The sequence below is a fragment of the Lepisma saccharinum genome, chromosome 8 (assembly GCF_977018435.1).
Source record: "Lepisma saccharinum chromosome 8, izLepSacc3.1, whole genome shotgun sequence".
NCBI classification, from domain to species: Eukaryota; Metazoa; Arthropoda; class Insecta; order Zygentoma; family Lepismatidae; genus Lepisma; species Lepisma saccharinum.
This window is the reverse complement of record NC_139236.1, coordinates 58,380,095-58,401,134: the sequence shown is the minus strand read 5'-3', so window position 1 is coordinate 58,401,134 and position 21,040 is coordinate 58,380,095. Positions and strand designations below refer to the sequence as shown.

General features: G+C 37.6%; 1 protein-coding gene across 1 annotated transcript in view; it reads left to right on the top strand.

Annotated features, from left to right (window-relative positions):
• LOC145991031 (rRNA N(6)-adenosine-methyltransferase ZCCHC4) overlaps nucleotides 1–21,040 on the top strand; it is a 64,053-nt gene that overhangs the window by 11,370 nt on the left and 31,643 nt on the right. Inside the window, exons 4-5 of the mRNA XM_083126712.1 lie at nucleotides 6,338–6,485; nucleotides 16,656–16,850. Of these exons, the coding sequence (XP_082982838.1) occupies nucleotides 6,338–6,485; nucleotides 16,656–16,850 (343 nt within the window). The remainder of the gene's footprint in view (nucleotides 1–6,337; nucleotides 6,486–16,655; nucleotides 16,851–21,040) is intronic.

Below are 21,040 nucleotides of genomic sequence, written 5' to 3'. Positions count from 1 at the left end.
TTTGATGGTAAGTAGATCATTGTGAATAAGGTATATATTCTTCCAGTTTCGATGTTTGCTCTGTTGTGAACTTTCACAACCAGCGAGAACAGATTTAACACCACTGCAATACGGATCACTATTTTGTTCATTAACAAAATTGTTTTTATCACATATTAATGACTCATCAAGATACTCAAAGTTATTCATGAATATGAGTTCATTATCACGGTCATTAAAAGATCGGCTCAACAGGTCTGCCAAGAGGTTTTCTTTACCTCTACAATATTCGACATGGAATGAGTACTGTTGTATTTGAATAAACCATCTAGTCAGCCTATTGTTCCAAGTGTGTGCAGATTCTAACCACGTGAGGGATTTATGATCTGTGATAACAGTAAATTTTCTACCTAACAACAGTGATTTAAATTTGTCCAGTGTAAAGAGTATTGCTAACACTTCTACTTCAGTGGACGTATATGATTTCTCAAAAGGTTTCAAAATTCTTGACACGAATCCAATCGGACACAAGTAGTTGTCTACCAGTTGAAAACAATATCCTGCAATGCCTATATTTGATCCATCAGTTTGAACAAAGAATGGTTTGTTCAAATCTGGATGGTAAAGCATTGTTTCTGCAATAATGGACTGTTTCAACAACTCAAAGGAGCATTGTGCACTTTCATCCCATTCCCACTTTTTGCCTTTTTTCAATAACTGGTACAAGGGATGTGCTATGATGGCATAATCTTTAACATATTTTGATAGCCAATTGAAACTTCCCAAGACTTTCTGCAGTTGCTTGATATTGCAAGGGACAGGTAAGTCTTTTATGGCTTGAACATACTTGGGAGATTTCTCATAACCCTGTGCACTGATAGAGTGCCCTAAAAATTCCACCTTGACTTGACAAAACCTACATTTGTCCAGTCTCAGTGTCATGTTGGCATCTCGTAACTTGTCAAAAATAAGTCTTAAGTGAAAAAGATGTTGTTCGAAAGACGTGCTTTTGACAATTACGTCGTCTACATAACATACTGTAAAAGATTCCGTACCTTCCAAGGTTCGTGTCAGAGCATTAATGAAAGCAGACGTTCCATTGATTGATCCGAACACTACCCTTGTGAACTGGTAAAGTTTTCCCTGAAAACTGAAAGCAGTATACTTTCTTGCTTTGGGGTGTAAGGGGACCTGCCAGAAAGCATTAACCAAATCTAGGGAGGACAAACATTGACATCCATGGAAACTCATTAAGAGTTCATTTATGTTCATAGGATGTAATTGCTCAAGCTTGACATGTTTGTTGATATTTCTTTGATCTAAGCAGAGACGAATGCCTCCTCCGGGCTTGACTACAACTAGGAGAGGACATAGGTACTCTGATTCAGAATATTCAATAATGCCTAAGTTGAACATTTGTTCTATTTGCCTGCCAACTTCATCCCTATATGCTAATGGTATTGGATAGTTTTTGTTAACTATTGGTGTGGAAGTATCCAGTTCTATTGTGTGTGTATACTTGTTACAGAGACCTGGTAATTCAGAAAACAATGTTTTATATTGTTTTAACAACTGAAATAAAGCTATCCTTTGTGACTCATTTAAATGTTCACACTCTTTAACCCTTCTCCACAAGTCTTCATCAGAAGGATGAGAGGATGACCGTGGGGATATGTTAGATACAGAAGATCTGAAATCTAACTCTTCTTCTGGACAACTTTCATTTGAAACAGCGATAAATTTGGAGAATTTGCTTCCTTCGCTCGATTCCAAGAGTAAGCCTCGCTGGACAAAGTCTAAAGTACTATCAATATTGTATAGGACATCTAAACCGAGAATAATGTCTACTTTTAAATGTCTGACTACCAGGAATTTAATGTAAAAGGAAAGTCCACAAATTTCAACGTTCAAATGAGTGGAACCTATTAGTTTGTCTTTCCTTTTCCCTGTATAGTCAACTAATTTAATTCCCGTAACTGGCAATAGCCGTGGTTTAGAAGCCTGAGTACAAATAGACTTCCACAGGGTTTCCGAGAGAACACTGACCTCAGCGCCACTATCGAGTAAAGAAGTATATTCCTTATTGTTTATTCTTACTTTTATGTGAGCAGAAGGTTTACGCTTGCTATTAGTATTTATGGGTTGCTTACAATTTTTGATTTCTGCACTGCAATCTATTTCATCACATTCACTTAAGTTTATAAAATGAATAGCAGGATTTATCCCATCACTCACATCACCTGCTTTTTGACATGAGCTCGTAACTAGTTTAACGAGTTAAACTGGTGTATGTCTGCCTGGACTGTGATTTCATTTTGATTGACATCATTGAACAGACCTTTTTGTTTCAAGAAATCAAAAACTACATTCATCCCAGACTTTGACCAATGAATTAAATCAATTCGGCCATTCCTTGGATTTCCTAAGTGTTTTTCAAATAGATCTAGTTTTATACTAGAATCTGCATTCAAAAACAGATGACTAATATTCACTACAATGAGATTCTCATCATTCCCCAACTCCATTAGAAAATTATTCCACTGACTCCACTTACTCCACAAATCAGGATTGTCAGCAGTTAATAACTTTGGGATTGGTGGTAATGTGAGTAATATTAACTGATTCGTTAAAGGTAATAACTTGTGTATTAAACCTTTGAGGTCACTTTTCATTTTGTGTAGCTCTGTATATCTCAAAAAATCATTGGTGCCAATAAGCAACATCACTTTTTTACCAACTTTGGTATCTGGACAGATCTTTTGAGATAGGTTGGAAATAGTTTGGCCGCTAGTACATAACCCTATGTTCCGTTTACCTAGTGAATCATATGAAACAGTGTAGTTTGCCAAGGTTTCTGCTACGCGGATCATCATGGAATCACCTAGCAAATGAACATTATTGTACAAGGGTTCAATGACCTGTGCTTCGGTATTTGTTTTGACTGAATTGTAAAATTTTTTGTGTGTGTGATTAAGATTACTAGAGTTGGGTTGTTGCAAAGGAGGATTAGCAGGTACACTCATGACACCTCCCTCTCGACATGAGCAACTTACTCGTTTCCCGAAAAAGTAGACTTATTAGCAATGGCGATTACATTTCTTTTTGAGTTACGCTGTGTGCTGGAATGATCAACAACCTCGCACTTGAGTTTGTCACCTCTGTCTTTAGACTGATCAGTACATTTAGTTTGAATAACTGCTATGTTTCTATTATTATCAAAGTTTTTAGTTCTACTGTTAAATACTGCCTGTGGCCTTTCACGTAATGAAGTTTTGCTAAGGGCTTCGGAATTTTCTATTACCGTGATGGCTTCACTCAGCTCGGTAACAGGTTTCATTATGAAAATTTCCTTAATTTTGAAAGGCATCAAAGTAGCAATTTGAGCTAGCCTTTGTGCTTCGTCAGTGGTAGGTTGAACAATCTGCAAAATTTTCCATTGGTCCATGAAAAATGTTAGCAGTGACCCATGAACAGACTTTTGATACTGGGAATTCAAGATTTTGGTGAGCATCGTTGTTTTCCAATTAGAATTTTGATAATGATTCAGAAACTGAATTTTGAAAGATTGGTAATCTGAAAATTTTTGCTTTGAGATCTTGTACCATTGCTTAGCATCTTTTGTTAGCAGCGTTGGTACATAAGTCATAAAATCTGTTTCTGCTATTTGAAATAACTCGAAATTCTCTTCGACATCATCTAAGAATTCAGATGGGATTAGTTCACTAGAAACTCCAGAGAATTTCGGAAACCTATTTAATTGATCTGACTTCAAGAAATTTCTTTTAGTAACATGTGAGGAAACTTGATTTTCTTTGCACCTAGAAACACTCTTACTTGTTCCATTAGGGAAAAGTGTTGTTACACTATCATTATTATTCACATTTACTAAGGGAGACTTTTTCCTAGAACTATTCTTTTTTCTACTCTTAAGCCCAGATGAATGACAGCTAATTGTGCTGGGTGAACTATCTGAGTCACTTTCCCGAAACCTGTGTAGCATGGTAGTAGATGAATTCTGTAGAACTTTAACTTGTTGAGCTACACCTGACAAAACGGGCAACACTGTATTGTTCACAATACCCACTAAATGTTCTACCTCATGGGAAACATTACCATTTTGTAATTCACTAGTTTCGATGGGAATATTTTCACTTGTATGAGATTTACCAGCAGTAAAATTAAACCATTCTTCAGCTTCTGATGGCTCTTCAGTAGATTCCTGGTGATCTACAGGTGAAAATGCAGGCTTCTTTTTGACAGACTCTGGTACTTGTACTTGTACTTGACGATGACACCATACTGTCTTGGCTTGATTGTTTTCTATTCTTTCTTCCAGTTCAAAAAGTTTGTTTTTCACAACCACCAGTTCCTGACGCAATTCATCCTTTTCTTCTATCAATTTTCTCACTTCCATGTCAACTTTCTGGGTTTCACTCCTAACCTTCTCATTCCTAGAAATGCATTCTTGCCTGTATAGGGACACATCTTTCTGCATGACATTCAGTCGGATGTTCAGATCAGCTCTTATATTTTTTTCTAGATTCTTTAGATCACTCTTAAATTCTGCTTTCACTTGTCCTAACTCCTGTTTAAGTTCCTCTTGTGACTTCGAGATAGCTCGTAATTCAGCCAATATTTGCTCCATATTTCTTATTTTTCACGTAAAACCACTAAAATTCACTTTGCACCAAACAAGAACTAGTTGAACACTATCACAATCGTGGAATCACATATTTCGTTTTTGCAAACTAGTTCCGATGATAATGTAAAATATTTCACATTATAATCTTTAGACGAATAATCTTTGAGACAGCGTACTGAGTCTCATAAAATCTTTTATGACCGCCTACCTATTCTCGTAGCACTTCTGGCAACTGGAGAATCGCAGGGGACCAACTTCCTTACTTGGATTTTTACCTTTCAGGCTTAAACCACATACGCTAACTCATGAAAAATGTCAAAAACAAGTCTGGTGTTAGTAAATTCAGATTTTTATTAATTTTTACATGCAAACATGCTTGAAATTTGTTAGAAAACAATCCGATTAACATGCATCGCATAAACTTACAACCCCGGCTTCCATTCAACCAAACCACAGAATCTCTCCACCCTCCTATTCCTCTATTTTATACAATGCGATTGCCAATATGACTTTTCTTTGCAGCGCTGTCAAAGTTATAATTTGTACAGCGTGATTGCCATTGTAGTTTTTTACACATTGCTGGCAAAGTTGTAATTTGTACAGCGTGATTATTTTTATATACAACATTTTCAACTAGAGAACTTATGATCTGTCATATCTCCAGCTCACATCCGTTCCATACCAGGAAAGCCATCCCATTCTCCCTTGCCCTCAGAGATCAAATATACACCCTCATCTGTTAAATCTGTGGTTACTTCTCTCTACCTGGGTGAAACCTCTACCCCCTGAACCCTCCACATCAATAACCACAGAGCCTCCACCGAAAACTCAGACTTCACCGTTACCACCCACACCAAGAGCCACACCACCAGCTTCAACAACTGTTTCCATGTAGGCATAATGCATCTATTACCCCCAGCACACCAACACCTCCACCCACAGGCAATGGGAAAGGGCCTACATATCAGGCATACACGCCACCATAGCCCCTGGACTCAACCTAGCCACCCAATAAGTATTTCTCCAGTCCGTCCTGAGCCGCAACCCACCCACCATCCACCCTGAAGTAAACACTGGTCAAAGGATCTGCTCGTAAAACCTGTGTTCTATCATTTGTTTCTGGCACCACTGTGCAGACCCTGGCATCAGTACTCTGTGCCTCTATGCTTTTGTTTACTTCCATACTTTGTACCTACATGTGACAATGAGGCTATAACCTCGAAATATCAGATTTTCCATCTATCCTTCTTCAACTGACGATGCAGTTCATGTCTTCGATATGTATAATGATCTGTGGCTCGACAGCCCTGGAAGGGCCTTGGCCTATATCCCGACTGCCAGTCTCTCTCTCAGAATCCTACCTTGAGATGTGATCTTCAACCGGTATCAGCTTTATAGGAGATTTCTGAGACCGGATTATGCTACTCACTCGTAGCTCCCCAATTTCCTCATGATGGTGGGTTGCCACCGGTCCTATACACAGGCCGAAAACCCAGGCAGGCTCGAACCCGTGCCGTCCCGCAGGCTGAGTCCAAAGCACAGCACCTTAAACTGCACGGCCACGGAGGAGAACACACATATATATATATATATATATATATATATATATATATATATAAAAATCAATGCTGGTAGACTGTTTTTATTTTTCATTTTTTTTTCCTCTTTTGAATCATGTTGCTATTATTACTAAGTACTTTCCAATGTCCATGCCAGGTTAAAGAAGATCCTGGATGTTCCTTCAAATGAAAGATATTTCTGCCACACCTGTTCGTTGTTGCTCCTTGAAGATGAACGTGAGCTCCACAAAGGCCATGACGTGGCACGTGGTGGTTCAGACTACCATATCCAGCATCCTACTAAGGTAAAGTTGACTAATTTATATCGTTGAGAGTTCACCATTAGAATTGGTGTAAATCATTATTTATTAGGGATGAACCCATGTCAAGTTTTACTGGCACTAATATAAAACCGATACAGAATCGCAACGTTTTATGTGAAGGGACCATACATTTCATGTTTGCGACTACTCACCGAAATGCATTCATTTTTGCCAGAAAGTGATTGATTTAATTTGGTTTATTTAATTCGCATTTCTGCCACTTTTGGCTACTTGCAAAGATGAGAATGAGTGATGGATGATATGATGAAATCAATGAAAGAACACACAAAAGAGCACCCGTGTCCAGACTGGGATTCAAACCTGGGACCTCTTGCATTAGCCTTAAAATGATTTTAAGTTGGCAATTTGATGTGATACACACATTTCATGTCTAGCTAGTTATGAAATGAAAATTTCATGTTTAATTTGATTTTGTGTTTCTAATGAACTCCATTGCATATTCAGCAAATTGCTGGGGATTGCAGTGACATTGAGGGTTAGGCAAGCGACTGATGATTCAATTTCACACATGTACGAGAGGATATCAAAAAGTAATTGAGTACATTTTTTACAGACAAACGGAAATGTATTCACAAAAACTGAAATATACATTTTCAAGGTTGAATATTACTCTACTTTTCCACATAACATCCATTCGCATTTATACATTTGTCCAACCATGACACCAATTTTTCGATGCCCATCCGGTAGAAACATTCGGCTGGATGCGTAACAAACGATGCATGAGTCACAACTGCCGTGTCTCAGCTGAAGTGTTTGCCGGCAAGTTGTTCGTTCCTTCAGTGGGCCGAACAGGTGGTTTCTGTCTCTTTGACCACAGAAACCGAATCACACTGTGTCGAACGTCTCAAGCATAGCTGCCATTTTGAAACAACTGCCTCTCAGCGTGCGCACACACCTGCCATCTCTTGGAAAGGTGGCAAAATACATGTACTTCCAAATGTAAATTTCAGTTTTTGTGAAAACATTTCTGTTTGGCTGTAAACAATTTACTCAATTACTTTTGATATCCCCTCATTAATAAAGAATATAGCTACCATTGTGATATTACAGTAAGATGCAAGTTCAAGGGAATATAATGTAAAAATTGAGAAAAATAACATTAATTTTTGCTATAAAAAAAAATCACACCTCTTTCCATATAGAACCTGTATGTAAACCAGGCAACTGCAATGCATCTTACTTTGAAATAGGAGCTTTATATTTAGAGACTAACTTTACATAATCCAGGTAGATAAATATATAGTCATTGTCATAAAAGATAACAACATGACCCAATTGCACTAAATTAAAGCCAATTGAAATGTCAGGTTGTAAACAAATTATATTTATAAAATCATTATACATTGTCTAATACAGGGAGGTTATTTCAGTCGTTCACCGCCAGCGGTTCGGCCGTTCGGCGGACTCTTCATGCAACAGGTCCCGGCAAATTGCGTTCAGGAAGTCCGTAACAGAAACCGCTTGTTTTGTAATGTTTCCACTTTTCACAATTACAGTTACAATTACAATTGAAATAAGCACGTACCTTGTCGCAAGGATGCTGGAAAAGGTGTCCTCCCAAATACAAATATTTCTGGCACCTTATTTCTGACATCTAATCTTAGATTAGACATCGTTACTTTATCGTCAGTTGTCAGAAAGGGAAGACAGCATCCCGGCGCATAAAGCAAACCGAAAGCGTAAAATGATATTTAAAAGTAATAATAATGATGATCACTAACCTCCTGTGTTATAAGAGATGTTGAAAATGACCTCCTTTAACAGCAATAGAACACGTTTCTTAGGTTCAAGAGATCCTGTCTATCGTAATTCCCTGACCACTTTTCTGCAAGAATTCGTTTTCACGTAATTATCGTACATAAAAACTCTCTGTTCAAGACTATATTTGTTTAACGACATAACTAATGAATGAATAACAATTAACACACAATAAAGCACTGGCCATGAGTAGCACATTACAATAACACAGTATAAGCAACACGTGTACTGATAAACGCAAACAGAAGTGAACATGAACGTACACTGACGTCTGGTAGCCGACAGTGTTGCTAACCATTTTTCGGCAATGTCCCTACAGACGTAGTCAAAATGTCCCTACAACTGACCAAATGTCCCTACGCCAAGTAAAGCGACTAAAAAAATTATCACCTCATGAGCATGCAAAACAGAAGATAAAATATACACATTTACTTACCAAATCTTTCTGCTCGGTGCTTCCACAATTAATGAAGGAGCGAATTTACATTTGCCTATCCTAACTTAACCTAACCGTACCTGGAAGCGGCCCCGGCGCCTACCCAGCGTCGAATAACATGGGTACCTGGGGGAAACCCTGGGGGGTAAAGGCGGTCAGGGGCGTGATGCTGATCACATCACCCCCACTCACGACCGGATCAAGAAAGTGTGGGGCGTTACCCTCACACCCCCTATACGCCTTCATGGCGTGGTGCTAGGCACAGGGGAACACTTTACCTTTTTTGTACCTGAATGGTTCGTGGGGCTATCCGTCAATGGTTTGTTGGGCTACCCGTTTTTCGAGCCCAAATTTTAACTATGTTTGCCTTGTCTAACTTAACTTAACCTAACCTTACCGAGAATGCTCAGTGGGGCTATTCCTGAATGGTTTTGCGGTAATTGTGATTACGAACCGATAAAAAATATTTTTTTCGTAGCACTTTAACATCATCGAGGACGCCATTTTAGTATCCTGCAATTTTATGATTGATGTAATGTTGCCAAATTTACCTGTAATGAAATCAGTTCTTCTACATCGTGATTGTCGCTGTCACATGTAAGCACGTTCTTTGGGCAATATACTGAAATGAATAAGTTTATTAATTAGCCCTCCTGCACACTCCACCTAACAATCTGTATAACATTAACAACTTTTTTACTGTTCTCTTCCGCTATTCTTACACAATCCATGCTCTCCAAGTATGAAATAAACAGTGTGGCAACGCTGTAGACAGCGTAACTAATTGTAATTTGTTCATATCAACAAATATGGCTACCATACTTGTATACGGAGAATCATTGCGAGAATTGAAATGCTTATTTTACAACTTCTACACGTTAATTAACATTTTTTCCCTCTCACCCCAACATGTTAACTTGAGATAAATCATCACGAATAATTATTTCGTGAGTATAAGACGTAGCATAGAAATTACAGAAGGGTCCGGTATTGTAAATTCTTGCCTTAATGAATAATAGGGGTGTGCGGGACAGAATTTTTTGGGTCGGGACGGGATCGGGACGGTATTTTTTTTAAATCCCGACATTCGGTACTGAAATATTTGCAATTTCCCGACCAAGTCGGAAAATTTTCGGGACGGGAAATGTTCGAAATTTCCCGAAGCACTGGAAATCTCGAATTTTACAAGTCATTTTCACTTTAAGTGATTGTTTTTGCATTTCTAGAATAAAAACTTACAATTTTCGATAAGTTCCAGAAACTTACAAGGCAGAAAACGTCGAGAATTAACGACTTTTTAAAGTAAAGTATCCCGCACACCCCTAATGAATAAGGTTGAGTCGTTTACTGTTGATTATGTTATTTGAAGTCATACATGCTGCTGCTGTGCAGAGATAGATGTTGGTTGGTGATGCTGTATTTCCTGCAGTCTTTAACAATTCTGGTCCCATTTTATTTCCCTTTTTTGTTTTTGTATCACTTAACATTGAAAATATTATTTCCGTTTCCGCTTTAGAATGTGGCAATGTTAGCACTATTTTCGCGAGAGTGGAAATGTTTTCAAAAAGGAACTTGCCTTGAAAGTTTTTGGTAACCGATAACATGTTCCAAAATTCTGATGGAGATTTGTTAGTTACTTCTTTTTTCTCCTCTTCGCTAAAGTATCCAGATAAACTAATTCATAAAATGTCATTTACCAAGATTGAAAAAAGTACCTACGTTTTCCCTCATTTGGCAAAATCTGTCCCTACGTTCCTACGCGGGCGAAATTTAGTGAAAAGTCCCTATGCTTAGGGACATGTCCCTACGGTTGGCATCACTGCCGACACGTGCAGTATGAAGCGCCCTCTCGCGGCTGACAACTCACCCAACCCCCGATAAGCTGCCGGCGCTGTCGCGACAACTGAGGATAAAGTAGCGATGACTAATCTAAGATTAGATGTCAGAAATAAGGTGCCAGAAATATTTGTATTTGGGACAAGGTACATGCTTATTTCAATTGTAATTGTAACTGTAATTGTGAAAAGTGGAAACATTAGAAAACAAGCGGTTTCTGTTACGATAATTACGTGAAAACGAATTCTTGCAGAAAAGTGGTCAGGGAATTACGATAGACAGGATCTCTTGAACCTAAGAAACGTGTTGTATTGCTGTTAAAGGAGGTCATTTTCAACATCTCTTATAACACAGGAGGTTAGTGATCATCATTATTATTACTTTTAAATATCATTTTACGCTTTCGGTTTGCTTTATGCGCCGGGATGCTGTCTTCCCTTTCTGACAACTGACGATAAAGTAACGATGTCTAATCTAAGATTTTCTGTCAGAAATAAGGTGCCAGAAATATTTGTATTTGCGAGGACACCTTTTCCAGCATCCTTGCGACAAGGTACGTGCTTATTTCAATTGTAATTGTAACTGTAATTGTGAAAAGTGGAAACATTACAAAACAAGCGGTTTCTGTTACGGACTTCCTGAACGCAATTTGCCGGGACCTGTTGCATGAAGAGTCCGCCGAACGGCCGACAGGCTGGCGGTGAACGACTGAAATAACCTCCCTGTACTAAGAGAGTTGTGATTAATGGGTCCCATCCCTAAGTTATTTATAATGTTTTATCAAATATTAATTTATAAAACACTATAATTAAGTTATTAATCTGTGCTTTAACTGAACTAACTATATGAAATATCTTACGGCACACAGAGCTTATGTAATAACTAGGGCTAGGATTTTTATGACCTAAAATTTTACAAAATATGCACTATAATTTTAAAAATATGCCCTTATAACTAGACTTTCAAACATCAATATCTAACTTATGCTGAAATATTTTCATATACATACTATTTTTAGTTCACTTTATGGTGCCTGATGAGTTGAAATGCACTATGAATACTTTCTGTAAATTTTCAATTAAAAATGAAAAAAATTTTGTTGCAGTCCAAAAAAAAAACCTCAAGTAAACATGGGAGTAAGAATGAATCCACTTGGAAAATGACTGTATATTTCTTGAAAAGGCGAAAATTTACTGAATATGACGGAAAATCCATCAAAATATGCTTTATCATGTAGAAATGGCCAAATATGCTAAAATATGCCCTTAAAAATCACCTTAATTCAATAAGTTTCTTCACAATATGAATTTGTATATATTTAGTGAACACATCCTGTTACCAAAAAAAATATGCTAAGTCATAAAAATCCTAACCCTAGTAATAACCATCAAATTTGGTTTGGCGATTTAGTCTCCATATAATTTCCCACAAAGAACACGTGTTGCTCCCTTTTGTACTTGAGCTTACATGTACAGAAAACAGAAGTTTTTGGTGCAAAATCATTGAAAACTGTCGAGGGAGGCAGATTTTCATCTACACACAAACACACACACAGTGGCACAAGAATGTTTTTCATTTGGAGAGGTACAGTTCTTGTTCATTACTAATCAAACTGTATGTCTTTGTCATTTACTTAAAAACGTATAGCATCCCAAAAGTGTTTACTTAATTTTGCCCCACTCTGTAGTATCCATTTCTGGATTTTAGAAATTTTAGTGGATTAACCCTCAATCATCTACATCCTCATAGTAGCACAAATGTCCCGCATGCTGCACTCTGTTCCACCCTATCGAAACCAACTTTTTTTACACGAATTTTTGATGCAAATCGATGTTGAATTACACTAGCACCTACTGGAAATCAGGCTAAATATATATGAACGTAAACACGTCCATACATAACTTTTTTATTAGCTATTAAAGGAAATAAACTTTAAAAAAAATGAGAGAGAGTTTCTCATAGAATTACACGCTTAGACTCTTGAAGCAAATGTATCAAAATATTCTTCTAAACATAACTAAACTTTGCCACATACGAGGGTCACTATTTATATTTTGAGCCTTGGCAACACTGATTGAAGTTAGGCGCGATTTGACGTTTGCACGGAATTGTCTGGCATTATTGACTATAATGTACTTCAAATGTTTTGTCAATAGCTTCATTTGCATTGTTTATGTTGCCTTGGAGATTGCGCGACAACAATAAAATTGAATTAACTCGTGAACATTTTCATGCGATGATTTTTTACGATTTTCGACGTGGATTATCAAGACAAGAGTGCATCGATCAACTTACTTCCACATTTGGCGATGAAGCCCCATCCTTTGCCACTGTGAAATGCTGGTATAACAAATTTAATCGTGGCCGCCATTTCCTCACCGACGTGATTCGCGAAGGTCGTCCAAAATCAGTTGTTGTTCAAGAAAACATTGATGCTGTGCAAAACCTAATACTGCAAGATCGTCATGTGACATACTGTGAGATTGAGGCAACCATAGGCATTAGTTCCACCAGCATATATAAAATATTACATGATCATTTAGCTGTGAGAAAGGTATGTTCTCGTTGGATCCCACACAATTTGACAAAAACTCAAAAAGACACTCGCGTCAATTGGTGCAAACAAATGCTCAATAAATACAATCGTGGTGCTTGAAAAGACGTATATAAGATTGTAACAGGTGACGAATCATGGATATATGCATATGAGCCGGAACGTAAACAGCAGTCGAATGTATGGGTGTTTCAAGATGAACCCAATCCAACAAAAGTTGTTCGCGCTCGAAGCACATCGAAACAAATGGTCGCCTGTTTTTTCGGGAAAACTGGTCATGTGGCAACTGTGCCTTTAGAAGAACGTAGAACGGTCAACTCTGAATGGTACACAAAAATTTATTTGCCAGAGGTCTTCGGTCAAATACGGAAAATAAACAAACGCCGTCGGATCATTCTTCATCAAGATTATGTCAGCTGTCACACATCTCGTCTAACAACCGACTTTATGAACAGTCAAAAAATCGAATTGATGGGTCATCCGCCGTACAGTCCTGATTTGGCACCCAATGACTTCTTCTTGTTCCCGAATGTCAAGAATAAATTGCGTGGACAACGATTTTCATCGGCGGAAGATGCTGTTGATGCGTTCAAAAACCATATTATGGAGGTGTCTCAAGAAGATTGGAAAAACTGCTTTGACAAATGGTTGGAACGAATGCAAAAGTGTATTGACCATAAAGGAGAATACTTCGAAAAACAATAAAGCAGTTTTCAATGCCAAATTCCTGTTTTTTCATTGTTAGGCTCAAAATATAAATAGTGACCCTTGTAGTGAGGGATCTAAAAAATGAACTCTCCATTCACAAATTTTTTGACGAATTTTTCAAAGTGAATTGAAATCGTGCAACTTATATAGAAAGGAACTATTTGTTCCAAAATTCTGAGTCAAAATCTTCCTGGCTCGCAGAAAAAGCAATGTATAAAACACAACTTGAAGGAACTTGCAAAATATTTTTAAAATATTCAAATCTCTATATGTTTCTCCTACTTTTATGAGATGTACGTAAAAAAAGACGTACACACTCAAATAAAAGGAACCGATTGTCACTTTTCAATATCATTATTTTGACAATTCTGACATTTCGTATGAGTACTGCAATGGTTTCTGCATACAAATAATTTTCATTCCGAACAAAGTACTGTCATTTTATTCTTATTTCCGCCAAATTCATAGCTGGCGTGCTATGATTGAAGGCAGAAAACGTTCCCATGTGCAGTACTGAGTGCCACTTAAAGGGGACTGGTCACTTCAGATGCATGTAAGAAACTGAAAGAACACCAGAAAAAAGCACTAATGCCTCTATGTTTTTGGGTGAGTTGTGTAGGTATGTTACCTAGTATTTTCCCCGACCATTATTGCACTGGTAAGGTAAATAATTCAAAATTTTAAAAAAGGTGGCACTCAGTGCCACCGCACGGGTTATGGAGGGTTAAGTAAGTAGCCACATTCTTTTACATATTTTAGACATTACATACCTGAAGATATTGTGCATAGTGCATGAAAGCAAGCTAGGAGTCCCATGTAAGACTTGATGTTTTCTACCCACTTAATCATATGCCATTCATTCATCTCCCAAGTTGCACACACACTGCAAATAACTGTATATATTTTGGAATCTGGATATCTTGTGATGCATGCAAAATGACAACCAACAACTTGAAGGTTTGGTTTTATTGCCTGCATAAAATGCATCACAGCACACATTAACTAGAGTCGTTTTCACGTTCAGAAGACACAATGGGCTCTTATGGGCAATGCTTTTCTTATGGGAAATACGAGCGCGCTGTTGTCAAATTTCTGGATTTACAAATTTAGCTTAAGTAAAATCGGTACCTGCAGTTTTGCAGGAAATTTTGTAGAGAATACGATGGTGAACACAAAAAACCGGTAACTTGCTTACATAATTTTAGATAAATTAAAAACTCAAATTTTCTGTGAAAACACAATTTTTACATTGTTTTCATTCCTAACGTTGAAACATGCCGTAAAATTGAAGCTTTCATTATGAAAAAAATTGACACTGTTTTTTAATTGTCATAGGTGACGGTGGTACTCAGAATTTATCAATACTTTAAGGCATATTTGCATTAAAAAATATTCAAATAAAGTATGTGGAGATTTTTTATATTCGTGCAGTAGAAAATGTCGTCGCTGGCCATTTTTTGTTCTGTAATTCCAAGTAAAAACTTCCAGCGACAAAGTTGTGGAGAAAATAATGAAATTATTTTTTATAACCACTCAAAGGTTCCCAGAAATATTACTTCCATGCATTTGGAGTTTCTTTTTAACCCGAACCGCGCGCGAAGTAAGGAGACTTTGACTGGCCATCTTGAGCTGACTCACCGCAGCATTCCGGCTAATCACCACCAAGTTCTCGAGTTATTTTATTTCCATTCAGTAAAAATATGAACTTCATGCTGTTTGTTATAATAGAATTGAAATTACTTAAATTTAATAATTGACAATTATTTCCAATGCTGTTGTTGTAATCAACATTAGTGCTGTCGCAAATACACGTTGTTTTCGTTTACATTACTGTCGACATTAATACTGAAATGAAGATCACCTTTCAGTTTCCAACGTACACATAAATTCATAGACACCATATTAACCCTTGAAAGGCTTTCCAACACGTGACAAAATATGGGGGTTCAAGATAGAAATATGACATGCCTTGCTTGAGTCATTCACGTCTTATCAGTTCACGTGGGCCATAACTCATTTGTTTGTTTGGGTTGCAACTTAATCTAACCCATGTGCCAGGTTCCCCTTACTTGAGTGAGAGATCTGCTTTGGTCTGTTTAGACTTTTTCCCTCTCCCGAAAAAGTGTTTTCAGTTGTGTGAGCTCTCAGTGATTTTTACTTTTTTAAGTGATTTCTGAAGTGTCATATTCGTGCATTACACTCGCGTGTGTAGTGATCGCAATGGATCATAGTAAAAAGGGTAACTGTAACGTTCACAGTATAATATTAATATTAATAATTACATATAATTATCATTATATATACAAAATATGTAACACCTTCGTTGTGAAGGAAGGTCATCATTTCCCGGCGACATGAGCTAGCGCTGTATTGGCAACACTGTGCGGTTTCTCCATAAGCGCCGTTGTCTCTTCTGAACGTGAAAACTACTTTAGAAAAACCAGCAAGTGAGGAGAGTGAAGGAATACAGAATATAGCAGTCTTGTGCTTCCCCCATCTTTATAATGGAGATGAGAAATTTGCAATATACTATCAGTCTTTTAATTGTATATGTGATGTAGAGGCCTCCCCGATGGTGCGGTGGTAACATTGTTGCCTTGTAATGTTCATCAAGGGATCCCACTTAAAACAAAAACTCAAACAGACTGTATGTGTGATGTGTTGACGTTTATCACAGGTAAGAAAAACATGTTCTGTTCAGCTCGTGATGTTAGATGTTCTTTATGTGAAATTTGAAGGAATGTAACAAATAAGTGGTGCTTGTTCAAAGATGGTGTCAGCTCTACTGTTCTCTTAGGTATGTGCATGTTTTAATTTCATAGATGTGTATTTTCAGCTGCTTAGACCTGAAGAAAGTAATAAGAAGGAGGCTCAGTATTACTTCACACAGCGAACAACAGAAGTGTTTATCAGTGTATTGAAGAAAATGAACAAGAAACACATCTTGTGTGTTGGTTCCCCTAGTCTCCATGAAGCCATCCAGAAGGACAAATCCATGAAGAGTCTTCTTATGGACATTGATTGGAGATATGTAAGTGTTTTGTTCGTCTGCTTTTCTCTGTGAACAACGAGAAGACATTCTCACTGGGATTTAAAAATGTGTAATTGCATATACCAGGGGTTCCCAAACTTTTTCGTTTCACGGCACCCTTAGTGTTTCAAGATTTTCCTGCAGCGCCCAAGTCAGAATGTAGGCCTTTGTAACACTTGCAACGCTCAGTTAGTGTGGTTAGGTTACTTGCGTTAAGTTAAAAAATTAACACACATTTCAAAATTCCGAAACATTTTTATGTGTAAACAGTACTAAATAAGCACATATTTGGAACAATTATATCATTTCAGTGAAAATATTGGAACATCTCGCAGTGCCCCTTTAAGCTAGCACACTTTGGGAACCACTGTCATATGCAGCTTTCATGCCACAAACGTGAACTAGAGCTTTGCCATAAGTTTTGTTACTTATTTTTTGGCATTTGAGATGTCTGAGGAACACACATATTATAAACTATTAAAAAATGTTAATACATTTCAACTGGGGGTATGCATGTATAATAAAGGTTCCCAAAGGGTACATCACATTCAGACATGAATCCACTTATAAATCTAGTGTTTCATTTTTTTCTGCATATCAAGATTATGTACAAATAATGCTACGTGATACAATCAACAGAGATGCAAGTTTGAACACATGGCTAGTGGTTGGGATGATTGGATTCTCACATAACATAAATTTGGCAGTTGTGGTTTATCATGTACTCCCCTCCAAGAACTGAATGAATAAATCAGGTTGAATCAGATAATGGGTCACAATATGTGACTCTGTTCCTAGATTTTCTACTCTCCTCTTCATTTCCACGTTGAAGCAGTCTTTTTATTATTATTATTATTATTATTATTGTATATATCTGGTCATTTTATCTATCTAATTCCACTTTCAACAACCACCACTTGCACATTTCCACAATATGGCACACACAAAAACAGCAGTAATCTCACCTTACGATTTGCCATACACACTTCATAGGAATTTAAGCAAAAAATGGAGGCTCGACCAGGATTCAAACAAAAGGTCTCTTGTCATTCTGTGCCAAATCTAGTAGCTAAGCCATGCGTAGAATTAAGAATTAATCTTAGTCAGAGAACCTATTGGAAATTAGGCTATAATAGTCTATGGGCCTGCCAAGAATTCGGTATAATTAATTTGGGTACTAATTTTCCATTATGCCACAGTTATATGGGTGTGTAGCTAATAGATATGGCAGCCAATCTAAGACAGCGGATGTTGACATTTGAAAAAAAAAAACTACTATATCTCTGAAACCAGCAGTCCGATCTCAACAATCTTTTTTGAAATGAGCTTAAGATGTGTTCTATATTTTATGTAATTTTAGGTTTTTTGATAGGAGCACGGATTAGTAAAAAAAATATATTTTTTACTATTAATTTTATGTTTTATCATTATTTTTTTAATAATCTAGCCATCTGAGAAAAAATGTTCCAACCAAAAATTGTAGCGTAAATGCTTAACTTCAATTTAGCATATTACCCTTGTTGGTTTTTGACCTTAGAATTCATATAAAACGAATGAATTATGTAGTGCATGCAACAAATTCTTCTAGCAGGATGTGTCCTTAGTCCTATTTAATTACACGTATTGTAACTGATATTTACTATTGAATAGTATATTATTGTTATATGCATGCAATAATATTTTTTAATAGTAATGATTATTATTATTAGTTGTTGTTGTTGTTGTAGTACTAACTAGTCATGAATTTTGCTTAAATGTTACCGATGTTCATCTGTGAGTGCCCGCTTCAAGGGTTTCTCAGCATGCTTTGATGAGCAAGGACTTTCAGAAAACATGTGGTAGGATGAAGCATCTGCTTCTAGTCTTCTTAAGAACCAGATATTAGTAAAATTGGCTTGTCACATGCGATGAATTTTTTCAACTGATAAATTATGCATCTTTTTTCTCAATCAAAATTTCTGCTTACAGCAGCATTGTGCAGTGCCATGAACGAACGGGCGGACGGTCTTTTCCTCCTCCTTCTGCTCCGCAGGTGTCCGGTGAAACTGATTGATTTGTTTGTCTGTTAAATGTAGCGGTGGCTGGTTACTCTTGATGCAGATTTGCCCATAATGCTAAAACTTTTTGACAGTCAGGGCATGAGATTCCATTACACTCAGGGTTCGGGTGTAGATGCACTTACTACTTCAGAAGTTTTGCCAGAGCGATACAAAGAAAACTCAAGAAAAGACTTTAACACATAAAGTTTATTCAATACCAATTGTAGACAAGAAAGAAGCTTAGACCCCTTACAGTAGGGTTATACATTAGACCTATAGTTACACAGCTACAGGTACGGAAATCTTTAATGTTACAACTTTTGAACTTTATACAGTTATCGAACTACACTAATTAACTTTTAAAGAAACTGATACATTTATACCCAACCTCTTATAATATACATATTTTTCCTGTTAAACGGCTATCACAAAGGTTTAGATTAAAGTCGCCGAAAAAGAAGCTTGAGGTAACCCTGGTAACATGTTTTTTCCCAACGTCGGCGAGACGGGGTACCACATTGGATAAGAAACTGACGTTTTTACAGCATCGATACGACGGGGTGTCACTTTAATCTCCCACCATTCAAGAGACTGGGTTTAAGGAAAAGGTTCAATTAAAATTTATTTCGCTGGTTAGGCAGAGTGGGCATCTCTTGCTAGAAAGTGGAATGAACATCTCTTGCTAGAAATTACAGTGGGTCCTCTCACCCAAAAATGGAGTGTGTTCTCTCGCCCGCAGGCGGAGTTCATCTGAGCTGCTAGCCAAGCTCTCGCCTTTATAAAGTTCGGCGACGCTATAGCTCTTTTCAGTTGTTACGGCGTGCACTCTAGAAGCTGGCAGGGGAAGTGGAGAGCGGGAAAACGACCTATCCAGCGCAACGAGACAGGCCGGTTAGAGAGAGAGACTGCAGCGTTGCCAGAGTAGCGGGAAAGGCGAGTTGAAGTCGAAAGAACCATGAAATACTGACGTCCCATTCTTCACGTATGGCCTGAGAATGCATATTGCGGTCAGTAGAATACCGATAAGTGTATGATATCAAGTGCATACATTGTAGGAATTCTTTCTAACTGTACCGAATGGTAGCTAGCATTACAATCACTGCATCTTTGATGTTCCTTTCGTCAAGCGTATCTAAAAACTGCAAAAAACCACTGAAAACTAATTTACATTCCTGTAGAAAACCAGTGTGACTGCAACATACGTGACAAACAATAATGCACCCACCTTTACCCAGGGGCACTTTTAAACCCCCTGTACCCCTCTTTATTTTGCCAGATTTTCGTTGGAGCTTAATTCTGATGTATGTACGTTTCATATAAATGAAATACCTATATAGGGCAAAGGTTCCTTATTTTTTTAGAAGATGCATTTTTTGCAAAAACGTTACTCTGGCTGTAACTATATCGGCTCTCTCCATCAGAAATCGTCTACCGCCATTGCTCTTTTTGTACTTGAACCCCATATACTTCAGTATCCTCCACAACGACGAAACTCCCCACTGAAAGCTTATTTGTGTATGCAAATCAACGAAAACTTGTTCAGTGTTGGATATTCACCTTTACATAATACCCGAGGATAATTCTTCTTGTTATATCTTTGTCGCAACCGTCGATTGCCTTTGTGGTACTGTTCCTTTTGATTCATTTCAGCGGTGATTCAAATCACGTGGAACCCGACACCTCAAGAATGTCTTTGCCTTGCCTAACAATATGCTGCACAGTTCGCGTCACAATGGAACACCGAGAGTACAAATAAACGTCACATCACATGCCACATACACGTTTATCGAAGAAACAATGCAGTTAGGCAATACACGACGTGACAACAATTACTCCCACGTATGTTATTCCTACATTCCGCTCATAACAAACAGGAATCAACACTGGGGCAAAAGACCATCAGCAACGCGGTGAATTGGCAACACAGCAACGTGCAGAACGAAGTTAGCGCTGCAGCTTCCTCCCGCAACTGCATAACTCTCAGCTCCACCGCTAGGTGGTCTGTTCTCTGGTAGGTCAGCGGCATGTTCCCCGCTCCCCACTTCTAGAGTGCACGACGTAAGAACTGAAAAGAGCTATAGCGTAAGCGGGTGGAGGAAATACAAACTATAAAAAGTATATCCATCCTTAAATATTTACCATATACAAATT